The sequence below is a fragment of the Haliaeetus albicilla genome, chromosome 12, assembly GCF_947461875.1.
Source record: "Haliaeetus albicilla chromosome 12, bHalAlb1.1, whole genome shotgun sequence".
NCBI lineage: Eukaryota > Metazoa > Chordata > Aves > Accipitriformes > Accipitridae > Haliaeetus > Haliaeetus albicilla.
Window position 1 is genome coordinate 21,156,463 of NC_091494.1, and position 13,628 is coordinate 21,170,090.

At 41.0% G+C, this 13,628-nt stretch overlaps 1 protein-coding gene across 1 annotated transcript in view; it reads right to left on the reverse strand.

The window, feature by feature from the left end:
* The window catches only part of AKAP13 (A-kinase anchoring protein 13), a 227,727-nt gene that overhangs the window by 124,705 nt on the left and 89,394 nt on the right, over positions 1–13,628 (reverse strand). The window contains exon 6 of the mRNA XM_069798474.1: positions 7,336–7,632. Within this exon, the coding sequence (XP_069654575.1) occupies positions 7,336–7,632 (297 nt within the window). The remainder of the gene's footprint in view (positions 1–7,335; positions 7,633–13,628) is intronic.

The following is a 13,628-nucleotide window of genomic DNA, read 5'->3' on the forward strand; positions in this document are numbered from 1 at the left end:
CAGGAAAAAAAATACTGTTCCTTTTTAAAAATCACTCTTTATCTAGAGTAACCCACACCTAACTGCTCAGTTTATCCTCCGTGCCCTGAGACATCTCATCAGGGAAGAGACAACCATGGACTGGAATAGCTTGAAACATCTCTCACTAGTCTTCCTGTGACAGTAACCTTGCCTTCATTCTCACCCAAATTCACATATACTCGGCAACTTTGAAATCTAGCATTAAATTTGGCCTCAAAATCTTGTTCTCCTTGCTTCTGGTGGAAATGTTCTCACTGCTCAGATCAACCCTCAAGAAACATGGGGGGCAAAACCCAGCAACAAGCTATCACTTAACGCTGAGGTCCTAGAGGAAGGCTACAGCAGACAACAGTACTGAAGAAATGTCAAGGCAGACACTGTGTTTGGAGTTACGAGTTCAGTTAATAAAAAGGTGTGTGGGTAATTCTTTTTTAATCTTGTAAACAAGAAATTTTTCAAAGGACACCAAAGGATCTTCATGTCCCTATTCCCACTAATATCAAAGGGAACAGAAACTTTCTCATGCCAATGATTTCTCAGCCACAAACTGAGCGGTACATCTCAGTACTGAGCAGCACATTTCAGACGCAGTCTGAACCAGAATTATGTTCTGCTTCCCACTTTCCACTGCAGAGGGCATTAAATTTAGGTATAGAAAAGATTTTTTACATCTTATCAAGGACTAAAGCTGAACAGATCGCTTTGCAGTGTTGACACAGAAAAGATCATGCCAATGTATACCATGAAGTCCTTTATCAGAGGGCAGCATGGAAGGTAAGCAGCAGATTAGGAAAGGATATGAAACCCTATGAAAAAAGTACCTGTAACTATTACGCTGAAAGGGTTCGATGAGAAACTATAGAGTGCAGCAGATGAACAGATAAAAGCTTTATGTCTGAAAAACATCATCAGCTGCATATCTTTAACATCCTCCCATGCAAAAAAGATTAGCTCCTAATAATCAAATTTCCTTCTAACTATTTCTAAAAGCTTTTTAAAGGGTTTTTTTTACGCTTTTTGCTTTTTTCTTTAAAATAAGGGGTTTTTTGGTTAATTTCTCTCTTCAGACTTTCTCCATTTCTGTAAAAAAAAACCCAAACAAATTAACTATCTCTAATCATGGTGACACTTGCGTTGTGCTGTACACTGCAACCCTACTGGTTTTGTATGCAAAGTTATTAAACTCGTAACCCAAATTTATTCCGACTATTTCAAACCAGGGCAAAGCATTTCCTTCTCAGTCCACCTCCTACCTGGTGAGCTCATGGGGTTTCATTTCTCAAGCAATACTTACTGCACATGGATGTTTATTCTGCAGCATTTCTGGGAAGCTGTACATATTCAAGAGGTCAGTAACTGTGTTCCTAAAGTTAAGGAGCTGTTAAGTGTTTTATGTAATGAGGTGGTCTACTGGTTATATGCCCGTAATTGTGGCTGACTATCTCACAGCTCACCAAAGTGACTGCTTCTCCTTACCCTCCCACAGGAATGGCTCCATACCATAGCTGATCACCGCAACCCTCTGCCAATGTTAAAGCAGCTCCTGAAAGCACCACCTCAGAAAGTTCGCACCACTGAAATTGTAACCATAGGTCTGGGTTTCACCACTTACTCGTAATGAGCAAAATGAAATGGCTGTTTCCTCAAAGGTTTTGTCAGAATATTAAAAGAGATTTTGAAAGTGATCTGTTTTCTACTGATCATTAACTAAGGATTAAGCTCTCTAAGCTTTTCATACCTGAGCCTTAGATCCTCCCTAATTTTTTTTTCTGCTTTTTTTCTGCAACACAAACAAGCCATAACCATTACTCATACCTCCAAATATTCTGTTCTGGTTTTCTAGTTAGCTTATTTTCTCTTCAGCCATTTAAAATAGAAAATCACAGCCCTGTATTTACATTGCATGCATCCTCAGAATAAATATTAAGTTTTGATTTCTAGATATAAAGTGTAACAATCTGTTCCATTTAAACAGCCGCCTTTAAATGCCACTGAGAACAGTAAATAACCCTACTTTTCACAGCAGTAACAACTATGTTCTTTACAGAGTTACACGGCACTTGTAATAATTAAGATGGACATGATTATATGGCACCTGAAAGTAATGCTGTGTTTGGAATACCATGGTAACAAGAGTAATCCTTAATTATGGATATTCTGAAATTGTGGATGCCATTTGAGTTCATACAGATAGACAGATAATTAAGAGCAAGGCCCAGGAATCACCTACCGCAGAGGGACAGTGTATGGGTGGGAGAAGAGCACAGTCCTCGGGACACAACTGCCCCAGGACAGAAGTGATGAGGATGGCAGCCGTACAGGGAGGAAGTCAGGACACACTTACTTGCCCAAAGGGGTTCAGACACACTCTTTACCTGCAATGTAAATCCTTTCCCTACACACACATGCACTCTGCTCTGCCCCTGCAACACAAGGACACACTGCTGCACCAGCTGAGCAGAACCACGGCACCATGCATGGCACTGCTTCCTCCGTCCCCTTCAGCCTCGACACGTGCTGGGCTTTTGGTTTTGCTATTCAGTTCATTTAACCAAATGGTTGAGTATCTTCTGCCTGCCTCAGCAAGAAAGGATGGAGCCCAAAGACCTCCAAAGTTAGGAAACTTAGGTGCTCCCATCCCCAGTTCTGCTAGCACGGCACCAAGTGAGATCTGGAAGATATTTTACTCTCCCAAAGTCTCATTACCTGGGACCTCTGTAAAATATTTTATAACTGTGGGTAAATAGATACTTAATGCAAGTCTTTCTGGGGTCCTTTTCTCTAAGCTAAGGATTAAAAGCTAAGACTTGTTCTCCGAGGTCTTCTACAAATAGCAAGCAGGAGGCTGCACCTCAAGTGTCCTACGCAGCAGGTGGGTTCAGGGAGAAAGAAAAATAAGAGATGGAAAGCAGGAAGGCAACTTAGAAGTCTGATGTACAACATCCTGAGAATAAACCACACAGCAAAAACATGGCCACCGTTACTGGAAAAAGAACCAGAACACCACAGGTCCCTTCTCTGATTTCCAGTCAGCTCCACAGGTGTTGGTTGACTGTGCTACTTCTCCACAGGAATGTAATGTTGATCACAACACCCTGAAACCTTTTGAGAGTAGCTCTTATGAGGAAAAGCTTGAGAGAATAGCTTTTATATATATATACACACATAAGTATATATGTGTATATATACACACACACACATATATTAAGGGGGAAAATATTCCATAAAGAAATTGTTTCCTAGATACCTATTAAAGTCAAATCAGGATCAAATCAGAGAGGCAAAGAATTAGAAATAAGAAATTTGTGCAAGAGTATCACCTTTCCACACAAAAGCAGGCAGGAAAAGCTGTAAGATGAGACCACTGATAAATCGTTTGAGAGAGAGGACTCTGTTTTCCGAACTCGCTTTTCCCATCAGGTATTCATAACATCCAGCCGCTGCTCTCCATTGCATGAGTGTTACTGTCAGTGGTAAGACTAGGCTGGGTACCGTGCTCCACACTGCTGGCTGCTGAACAAAAAGCTCATCATCAAAGCCCCAATGCTATAAAAACATAGTGTGGTGTTAAATTTGGCACAAAGGGTTCATTTAAAGCTTGCTGAGGTCCAGACAAATCCACTTCTTTTTCAGTGGATTTTGGGTGAAGAACTAAGAACTTACTATCACAAACAACTTTAGTCTTTCACATTGTACAAGAGTAATATAAATTAATAAATATTCGGTTTTGAGCAAGTTAACCAAATCATTAAAATAATATTACTTTGGGAATTAGAATAACCAATGCTGCTCAATGCATTTAATCTTTGGACAGTTTCTTTTTAAGCAATAAACCCTTTTGCTGCTCTAGACCAATAAAAAAAAAAAAAGAATGAGAATACTGCAAATGAACATAGTGGGGTTTTGAAAATGCACTGATGATGATACAGGAAGAAATGTTCATTTTATTTTCAATTTGTTTGAATGAATATGGTGTCTAAAGAGGTAACAAAGGAATAAATGTAAAGACTACCTACTGTGAAAGATTACCAGGATTACTGAAGCGGAACAAACTTCTATGTCAAATGGCAACAGCTAGCTTAAGTAGGTTACATACAAATAAATATAACAAAAAAGGGGCACTGGAATGTTTGCAAATGTCTTCCAGCAGTTTTAAATAATCTTGGAGGTATTTCTAACATGCACCTGAAAGGATGTGCTCTTAACAATTTGGCTATATGACCATACCATACCTGTAATCCTGAGCAATGGCAAACTCTTAAAGAATGAAGACCTTCGTTTGGTAACCAAAACATAAGCAAGTAGATGATTCTCACATAGCTTTGTCAACAATAATCCTGCACGTTTCCCTACTAAAAGGTCAAACCTACTAATGTGTTAGAAAAGAGGGAGGGATGCTGCTGCAATAACATAAGGAATAATAATGGATGAACGCAAACCACTGAAGATTATTTTAATGATGCAGCCACCAGTCTGCTGGTAGCCAGGAGCACATGGGGTGTTACATCCCTCCTTCTCCTCAGTGTGGGGACCTTAACTGTGAACTTCACACTGCACAAACCTATTGACACGAAAGATTAGTTAAACAGCCTCAGCAGATGGAGCTGGGTGTTACTTTTAGCAGCTTCTCTGCCCTCTGGGGTGTGTGACGGCAATGAACTCCCTGCCCTCTGCTCAAAGACTGGTCAGGGTTGGGTGCAAGCAAAAGCAAGGAGAAGCCTCTACATAGAGCCACCCCCTCCTCAAAAATCACCACAGAGTTGTGCTTGATGGTGGATCTTCTACTTAGCTTCTGCCTGCAGAAAGGCCACTACCTTTTGTAAAAGCTAGACTTCTACTTCAGTCCTTAGAAAAATCAACTTTTAAACATGCTTGACAGCAACGGCCATCTCTGAACAGCAGTTCCCCATCAAGCTGCAGCACTCAGGGAGCTGGCTGAGGCTCCCGCCTCACTCCTGCCTTCAGAGGTTTTGCTAAACAGCAGCGTTTTGTTTCAAACCCACAAGAGCCCACAGAGACATGCCAGCTCAGAGGCAGCACTAAGAATCTTTCAAGAAGGGATCTGACATTTTCTTTTGTTCTCCTTTCTACAGCATTTTCTACTTTGAGAAGGTTATTTGAAGTATCTGGTGCTGACATTTAGCAAAAAGTGAAATATGAATTGGAATAGCTGTTCATAGGTAGTGATGCAGTGCAGGACGGGGTGTCCCACTGGACGGGTGCTGACCAGAATATGTCCAATTGTTCAAATGCTTCCACAGTTTCAATCTTTGCTGTGCTCTTCTCTCTCCCCCACACAAATTAACCCACAAACACCAGTACAGGGGTCCTAGATTTTACCAGAGGTTTTTCTAACCTAGCGCTTCATCATAAGTCAGGGACATCTCTTCCATCTCACTGTAGCAAAACAGAGTTTTATGACAAAAAGGAAGCTTACCCATGCAAATCTTCCCTGTCACAATCACAAAAAATTCCCCCAAATTCCCCATGTATAATTATCTCAATGCAAAAATTTACCACATAAATCTACCTCTAGCAAAAAAAGCTCATCAGAAGATGAAAGACAGACCAAGACATCAATAAACTGCCCTTTTTCAGTTACTTATGAAAGGACTCGCCAGAAGGGAACTTATTTCACAGTACCAATATTCTTGGATGAAAGTTGCATTTAGTGCCATTATGTTTACTCACTTACACTTCTGTCTGCAAAAACCTCACTACAAGATGCCAAAATGCCCAGCACTACAGAGCTCCCCCTGTTCACACTGTAGATGCAATGGATGCTCTACCGGTCCATTAGCATTCAGAGCCCCACATGATCACGACTTTCAGACACACAAGCACATGCTGAGCAAATCAATATAAATCTTATGGCCTGATTTCCCCAAGTGCTGTTTTTCCCAAGAATAATCAAAGTCAGAAAGAGAAACTGGATCTCAGCCTTCCCGCAAAATCAGCAACAATTCAGAGCTTCAATCAAAGTTTTTGTTAACTTAAGATCATTCTGATGTATTTTTATCACTTAAACCAGAAATGTCTGCATTATCACAACTTTTTTTAATGCAGAAACAAACATCAGTGTCTTCCACACAGGGGAAAAAAATACCAAGTGTTTCTCTCCTTGTAAACATATGACAGCATCTCAATTTCTATCCAGAAACCATTAAATGTGTTCAAGTCTTTTAAAATCTGCTAACGCTGCTTGAATTGCCTGTCTGTGTATTCACATTTACAAAAGCAGTCAAGCAAGTCAGTGAAAAATAAAGCAGGAAAATCTCCTGCAGAAAACCCTGCTGCAGCAAGCAGAACTGATCTGCTGTTCCGAGCAAGCCACATCCCATTCCTATCCAAGTGTTTACACTATTGCATCCTGTCAAAGATAACAGATGCCTCACAGCCATTTTTGTTAAGTGAAACTCTTTGCCAAAATACCCTGAAAATTTACAGCAAGGATTTGTACACACTGGAACTAGTCCCCCAGTCCTTCAATATGCTTCCTTAAACTCCCCTGTGACAGAGAGGAGAGAAAAAAAAAAAAAAAAAAAAAAGCAGAACTCCAAGGACATGGACATGCCATAGCATCCCGAAAACCTTGGCACTTATGCTTCAGCAGTCACCAGAGACTTTGGGCCAGCCTTGGGGTTTATTTATAAGCTCTCAGTAGCCCTCGCTGCTGCGGTTAAGGGTCAGGGTTTCCCACCTTCGCCTTCTTTTATTTGCAAAATTGTCCAGGCTTATTTTGGGGAACGCTTGTATTTGCTCAGCCAGTGTCCAACCAGGGATGCGATACAAATCCTCAGGGGCAGAGCCCCAACTTCTCCAAGAAAAATCAGATTTATTTTACACTTTACAGTCGCTTTGCACCTGTGTGATAAAACCAACAATTACCAAAAGCGCCAAATTTGTGGCACAAGGATATTTCCAGGAGCATCAGACTTTCTAGACACATGCTTCTTTCAGGAAATCTCAGAAGCGTGATGCTAATACACTTACCATTGCATACACACACAAAAAAACCCGTTTCTGGGTATATGTTAAAATATTGACCATTTACAACAGATTGTGCTATTTCATATGAGAAGACACAGAGAAAACATCCGTGCCTTACATATTTTAAGGTGGCTGAAGTGCAAAGCATAGGATGTAGATGTAGTAGGAGCATGCTGGTGCACATCACATCCCATCTCTGAGCACGGAGACCAACACACCTTTTGAAAGGTGTGTGGAGGATTCCCAAAGCAGGGAACCATTTCTCCCAGGCTTTTTACCTCTCTCCCAACCCACAAGTCTCACGTGTGCCCTAGAGGTCCTCACCGGTCAGGGACTGGTCTGCTCCCAGCACATTCCATTCTGCCGGCAGCTTCAGGTGTCGAAATGCCAAAGCCACCTTCTCATCCAAAAAGTCCACGTCCGCAGCAGGTGGTCTTGACCGGTCCAAGAACCGGGTGAAATTTAGTGCCTGCTGGTTGCCGGCACAGGTGGCCAGAAACTGGGCAGCATCATAGGCTTCATCCTGGACAAACTGGAAACTCTCTTCTGCCACAACGAGAACAGGATGACCTTCTCTAGAGGCACAAAGCGCCACCTTCACTGTCTCACAGCAGTCATGGCCTGCAAAATAAAACCAAGGGACATGGTAAAAAAGAACAATTGCATGCACTGAAGAAACACAACTGAGCAACTCGTTTGACCACATAGTCTTTAACACTAAATCGGGTAAGAGAAAGTTATTGAGAGTTGCAACTCTAAATTAAACATTATCTTGGGAATTTATATGTATCATCGGGGTAAGTATTTATTACAGACTTAAAAGGAAAACATGTGGAACTCTTCTGTTTGGCACAATATAAACCAAGAAATGTAAGCCACTCTTATCTGACCACACTATTTTTGATCAGCTACAAGTAAACTCCAGAGCGTTAAGTAATTCAAGTGAAGAATTTGCTAACATACCAATGGAAATTGCAGTCCAAACAGTCAGGTTATATAGTCAAACTTTTCTTTTCCAGCTCCACAGGACTCCAGTAACTCACCAGAAACCAGAATCCAAGTGCTGCAAAACTACGTACTCCAAATGCTGTCACAACACTTGGCTTGTACATAAAACACCACAATTTCACCTAAAACAAAGGCCTAAAAAGCAGCAATGGCTATGAGAATGCAACCTGCCCAGGCATGCCCTGTGCATGCTCTCAGATCTCAGGCTCACTGCTGCACCTGCCCTTTGGATTTGGGTTCACATAACAAAACTAAAACTAAGCCGCTTCTGCTAAATAAAAACATGGAAATGGCCACTTTCTGTATTTACAAAACAAAAAGGTTGGAAGCTTGATAACTTTTAGGTTTGTTTATTTATTTATTTAGGGCAAGGGAAGCAAGAGAAAGGATGCCCTGGCACAGCAGCAATTTCATTGACTCAGAAACTAAAAAAAAACAAAACAAACAAACAAAACAAAAAAACCAACAAAACCCACAACACCTTTTTTGCAATTTTGAAAGGAAAAATATACTATGTGTTCAACACAATCAGCACTTGTAATTGTCAGACATACCCCTTCAATAATAAGGTTTGTGTTTCAAGTTCACCGTACAGCACAGTTTCTTGTTCCAGTCTCGGACTGACGTCATGGCTGTTTTTGCCAGAACAGCATGGACCCTGCACTAATTACTGGAAAAGCTTCTTTTTGCCCATGACCTCAGCATACTACTACATTCATGAAACCCTGCTTAATTAAATACAAAATGACGATTTATTTTTAAAGGCTTGAAAATTCAATTTAAGCCCCTATTTGTGGTCAGTGGGAAAGTTTCCTTCTTGTGTCGGGGCCCTTTGCTGTTGATTTCCCTGACAAAAGGAAAAATATGTCCCTAATTTTCATGGTCTTTCAGCCAACCTTCTGAATCTGTTCTGAGGCTTTTGGCATCTATACAGGTTTTGTCTGCTGAAAGAGGCGATCCTGAAGTTAATTGAAAGGTCAAAACTGCTATTAGGACACTGCGGGTAGCACCAAAATTGTCAGAGACGAGGCTGCATGGCTTCCTAAGCAGAGCAAATGCAGCTGGAAAGGTATCAAAGCCAAGTGTAGAAGGGGAGGATGAAAACACACACGGATGTCACTGCAACAGCTCAGTACAACTGGGAGGCTCTGAAGCTGAAAGGTGAGAAAGCTTCTTTCCTTCCAGCACCAGGCATCTATTTGCAAGAGGATAATGTGAAAGCTGAAGGAATAGATATACTAGTATTGATGTTATAAAAAAGAATAAGGGTAAGAAGACCTACTTCTACTGTTCTTGGAAATATTGCACATGCATTGTAATACATCACCAATCAATAGGACAGGCAGTGGCAGGGATCTCAGCAGCCTGGAAACCCATTCAGAAACTCCACCTGCCCTCACAGTAGGAGCCTCAAATATTCAAGGGAGAAGCGAGGAGATGGTGCAACTTTTGGGGAGCTCGCTTTTAACGCAGTTCAGAAGTGTACACCCCTCCGCTTTCTTGCTTTGCTTATCTTCTTAAGGACATCAGAAATAGGAGCTGGTAAGACTAATTTATTTTGTTTAAAACCTCCACAAAAGCATGCAGCCCGCTGAGAATGCCATACTACCCTACAGGAGCGGACTCAAGTGCTGCGAACTTGGCTCTCCCTCATGCAAAGTGGTAGAAGTTCACTAGAATGCAAAGGTAAAAAATTCATAATAAAAGACTCCTTAATAGCATGAGAAAAGCTAAATCTTTTTTTTTTTAAATATTATTTTCTGTCTATTCCCAGAAGAATGCCATCTGCAAAATAACCTAGAATATGGCTACTCAGCCAGAAAGCCAGTTGACTTTCAGAATTGAAGCAGAAGGCAAACACAGCCCATGAGCAGTTACAGAGAAATACTTCAGGACAGTCACTTCCTTGTCATGAAGCCAAACAACTCCTCTGAGGGACAGCAAAAGCTCCTCCATAATGGCAACAACTAGAGAAACCTCAGTCAAGACACGTCGTCTTCTTAAACCGGTACATCATGGATGTACACAAAATTCCCTTGGATGGAGCATATGTTAAACACCAGCCCCAAAATTAAGCAAAGCTACAGGATTGTTCAATGCAATGCAAGGGGAGGCGACAAAAAGGCCACGTCCTGATCTGCAGCCAACAATGGTTCTCTTGAAACTCCCCCAGATATCTAATACAGCCTTGAAAGGGAGGTGACAGAGCTGACGATCCATTTTCATCTAATAGGATCAAACAGGCATCCTGCTAAACCCTGGGGAATGTTCTTCGAAAGGGCAACCGCTGACAATGCTTTGATGTTCTCCTTCCTTACATCTGAGAATATGTCAGACTCAGGGCGTAAGAGTCTGGGACAGGTTCTGACTTTTGGCAAACAGTTCAAACAAAAGAGAAGCCAGTAAGTAACAAGCATGGCCAATACTAAAAAGATTGCTCAAGAGGTCTCTGCCCCCCTGCTTTGAAACCTCTACAGAAACGATGTAAGCAAACATGTCCCCAATACATGAACCTTCTGAAGGAATTGTCGGTAGGGCAACGCTTCTCTCAACATCAAAGACCATTGCTTGCTTCGCCTAGACTAATATCTGAACTTCAACAGACCTTTTTCTCAGACCATTAGAAAAAGTGAGCTAAGCTTTCTGGCACTCTCAGGAGATAAGTGGTTATCATCTAAAACAAGCCCAAATCTGTTTTTATGAGGTTAAGTAACTTGCCCAAGATCACAAAGAGCTCTGGGCGGTGTCAGAACAGACACTATTGCTCTGATCATCTTTTCTGCTCTGGCTGGCAGACAGCAAGGCTTTCTCCTAATATGGGTTAGGCACCAAGTCATGCACTTTGCAAGCATCAGGGTGTTCAACTATTGACTACTATAACTCCCTCATATACCTTCCCCAGAAACGGAATAGAAAAATGTCCAACTCATTAAAAAGGCAAAATAAAAACGTGGGCGTGTCAGGAAGAGTGATAAGCCTATTTATAGCCTATTTGTAAAGGTTTGCATTTTGGTGGGCTCAAAACACACGTATCTGAATAAATCACACAGATGAGCGCACCCACAGAAGGGAAGATAAATCTCTGTGCTTTACAACGTGATCAGGTCTGCGATGCTGTTCAGCACCCCTCCTGATTGCCTCCAGTCTTCTCCAGAAATCAGGCCCGCTGGCCAAAACAGCAGTCAAAAGCAAATAATGAAATACTGAACATCACCACACTGGTATCATCCAGCAGTATCCCTGTTCGAATTTTAACTCTTCTGACAAACACGACAGTTCTACCTTGCTGATGTCTCAGACTGCACAGAATAACTTCATGTTTATGGCTGGGCTTCTCTTCTTCATACTTTTTTTTCTGCCACAGTACAAAATTAGGTCATTTATATGCTGGCTTAACTGTGATAAAAGTTAAATAACCCACCCCTTAATTCTTCCTGCATTGCATTTTACCCCATTTCTCCTTCTGCTACTCAGTTACTTTAAATTTAGTTTGGAAACAATTCACTACTTCTAGCTGTTTTGAGAAGTGCCAATGTGTGGCAGGAAAAATACAGAAGTTAAAAAACTATTTCAGTCTATGTAGAGATGGGTGCAGTGACTGCTTCTGTTGTGATAAAGCAAATTCCTCATCTTCACGTAAAACCACACTTTAAAAATTACTTTAAATGAGACAAGAACCCTTGAACTAAAGAATTCCTTACTGGGCCACTTAATGACGCTTGCTTTGGGCAAGACACAAGAACAAAAAATGAAAACACACAAGAACAAGAAATGAAAACATGGGGTTCTGGTCTCTCTGTACTTACCCCTGCAGAGATAAGATACATCAGTATGATAGCACTGCCTCCTCTACACGATAATGATACAAAAACAATGAGCAGGAGAAAAGGTGGAGATTTCTGAGCTCTAAGTCATTAGCAGACAAGTTAATGTACGGCCTTAGACCTGTCCATCTAATTGGTACCTGTGTCTTTGATATGGGGTGTGGTTAAAAAGGCAGCAGCAAAACTCTTCAGACTTTTTTCTTGTTAAACAGGGTGCACATGGAGACAAAACACCCCTAAACAGAGCTTTACTAAAACATGATTTCATTTCCTACTCCTCTAAAAGTGGAAATCCTGTCCAAACCTCCTATTTTCAGAATTCACATTTGAGCTATCAAACAATGGGCCCCCAGCCTGGGCAGCTATTTAAAGCCCTGCTGGAATCACATGTTTGGGTTTGCCTGGTAGGTGACTAAGGACTCCAGTGCTAATTGCATCCTCTGAGTTACCATGGTGGAGCTGGGTTGAAAGAGGTCTTATGAAGAGATTTAAGCAGGACAGGAAAGCCAGACAACAAATGCAGCAAATCTCATAGAGTATCTTGGATTTGCATCCAAGAGATGTTGCCATCTGGTGGCTTGTGGACAGGGAAGCCAAGGGATCTCCTATAGCCATGTGAAAAGTGGTTTTTTTTCTTCTTCAGAAATCCCAAATTCTGATTCTGAAAATCAGAGCCCATATTTGAAGCGTGTTTGTGTGATTTACACAGTTATTGTGTTCACTCTTGCAACACAGGAAACCTTATGAAATACATAGGCACAGTACCAGCAATAGACAGGAGCCTTTGTTTTTCCTTTTAAACCCTCAGCTATTAATATGGAGAGTGTAGAAAGACTTTTTTAAGGCCTTTATACTGCAGATGCCTTAAAAATCTATAGATGTGTAGACCCCGCATATCACATCTTAAATAATTTTTATACAGATTCAATCGCTTTTTCCTGTGACTGATGTCATCTAGAACTGGCATCATTTCCTTTTAATTACACTGCCCAGAGCAATTAAGTACACCAAAGAGGATGGACTGCAAAAAGTCATCTTGGCTACACTGTTTTATTCTATTTTAGGGGTTTTTTTGTTTCATAATTAAGAGTATTTTCAAATTCACAACTGGTATTGCCAAGTGGTCATTTGTTATGCAACTTGTTTACCCTTTTCGTCTACCAGTACAAAGTTTGTAATTCATAAAATACAGCTTTTTCTATGAAAAGTTGTTTCTTAGGGGAAAACAGTCTGTGGTAGAAGACAATAAAGCATGAACATATGTAAAGGATTTCACAGTAAAAGAAAAGTTTGAAATGAAGATATTTCCAAGCAAATTGAAATTAATTTTAGTCTATCCTTTTAACTAGCAGGAAGAAAGTAAGAAAGAAAGAAAGAAAGAAAAAACAAAAACCTGAGAACTACAGCATTAAGAACAAGTTAAAGATCGAACCTGCTTCTCTACCTTAGCTTAAGCATAGAGAGAAAACTCCCAGTGAGTCAAGGCATTTGGAGTAAACAGGAGTGTTTCAGCCCTGTAGAAACTGCTGGCAACCAGCTACCAGCAGGCAGGCAGTCTCTCAGGCCCTTTTTCTGCCTCTAATTTTGCTCCTCCTCCCCTTTGAAACCCATACAAGAATCCTGCACCTTTTGAGATCAGATACCAACAAGAGAAACATGATTTAGGTACTACAGAGCAAAGGCTCAGAGTGATACAACACATTGCAACAGTACACACAAAGGCAATTATATCTCACAAAATTACCTTACTTAGTGTTTCAGTGACTTAGCTTATAGACAGGGTAT